The 1,350-nt window shown below is 32.5% G+C and overlaps 1 protein-coding gene across 7 annotated transcripts in view; it reads left to right on the top strand.

Annotated features, from left to right (window-relative positions):
* The window catches only part of LOC112150175 (complement factor H), a 66,268-nt gene that overhangs the window by 10,202 nt on the left and 54,716 nt on the right, over positions 1-1,350 (top strand). For 4 of the 7 annotated variants that reach the window (XM_036211591.1, XM_036211595.1, XM_024278216.1 and 1 more), the window contains exons 10-11: positions 690-854; positions 1,165-1,338. In XM_036211591.1, the coding sequence (XP_036067484.1) occupies positions 690-854; positions 1,165-1,338 (339 nt within the window). Of the gene's footprint in view, positions 1-121; positions 296-689; positions 855-1,164; positions 1,339-1,350 lie in introns of all 7 variants that reach the window. The other 3 variants (XM_036211593.1, XM_036211592.1, XM_036211594.1) reach the window with 1 other exon arrangement.

The raw sequence follows: 1,350 nt of genomic DNA, 5'->3' as shown, positions 1-1,350 counted from the left end.
GCCGATTTAACATTTTTTTTATCTAGGTTTATGTTTCATTTTCCATATCAAATAGTAAAAGAAAAATTGAAATGTAAATGTCACATCTGTAAATAAACTTTGCGTCTTTTTTATCCTCTAGGAACAACATGTGAAAAACCTGATTTTGAACATGGTGAACAAATAACTTCAAGAGAGAAGTATTCATACAACGATAGAGAAACACTAACATATCAATGTGTTTATCCAACTGATATAATCCCAGTAACTATTACATGTGATCGAGGTTCTTGGAGTGGAATTAAAAGCTGTTTGGGTAAGAACATACAACACTTGTTTGATTTTAGACTGGTGTGCTTTGTAAAAAACTTTCTTCCCTAGGACTGACCACTTGTTCTTTAATGTGAAGCTAAAATAATTATATTAGTGTTTGTGTGTGTGATTCTCTGTTTTAACTGCTCTGTAACTGGGAAACTTCTAAACAAGTTATATAGCACTTTCAATAAACATAAATAATAAATAATAAACATCTACTTGGTTAATTTGTCCTCAAAAATCAGCTTATTTACTCTACCTTCATGGAGCGTTTTTTCTTACTATTAACTGATTTTATATATATTAACACACCATTTTTGAGGTGAATAAAAAGAATCAGTGTTCGTGTGTGTCTTGAGCTGGTACTTCCTAAACATGTATGTGTTTTGTTGCAGAACTGGCTTGTGTAAAGCCAAAAATCCCAAATGGATTTGCTATTGGTCCACATGACAACACGGTGTATTACTCCTGCAATCAAAACTACAAGCTGTTCTCCAAAGCCTGGTGGGGTGTGGCCAAATGTAGTAATGGGAAGTGGTCAACACTCCAAGAATGTATTGGTAAAGAGATTCTATTGTCTTTTTGTTGATTTTGATTAGAGTGAAGACAATTGATGATATGTCATGCAGAATTTTAACTTAAATTCTAACTTTGTGGGCAGTGTTAGAAAAAAAGATGACAACTTTTATTAGTTTTTATTTTGATGTAAAGAATTGCTTTCTTCTCCCAACATTTTAATGCCTGGTGTTCTTGTTTTAATCTGTTTGTCTAGCATTGATTTTATTTGTATTCATAATTGTTTTACTTTGGAAAAAGATTATCTTGTTTGATAAAACACTTCCACACTTCATTTTTTACTATCTCGTTTAGAAATAACTGAATGTGGAGAAACTCCTGATATTTCTAATGGGAGAGTGGCATCTATAGATAAACAACGTGCAACAATTACTTGCAGCGAAGGATATCAGACGGAAATTAATGAGATAACTTGTGACAACGGAGAATGGGATTTGGATGAAAGGAACTATACAAATGTTTGTACACGTAAGTCTCTCC

This window comes from Oryzias melastigma, linkage group LG4 (genome assembly GCF_002922805.2).
Source record: "Oryzias melastigma strain HK-1 linkage group LG4, ASM292280v2, whole genome shotgun sequence".
Lineage (NCBI taxonomy): Eukaryota > Metazoa > Chordata > Actinopteri > Beloniformes > Adrianichthyidae > Oryzias > Oryzias melastigma.
This window is presented reverse-complemented; position numbering and strand designations above follow the sequence as displayed.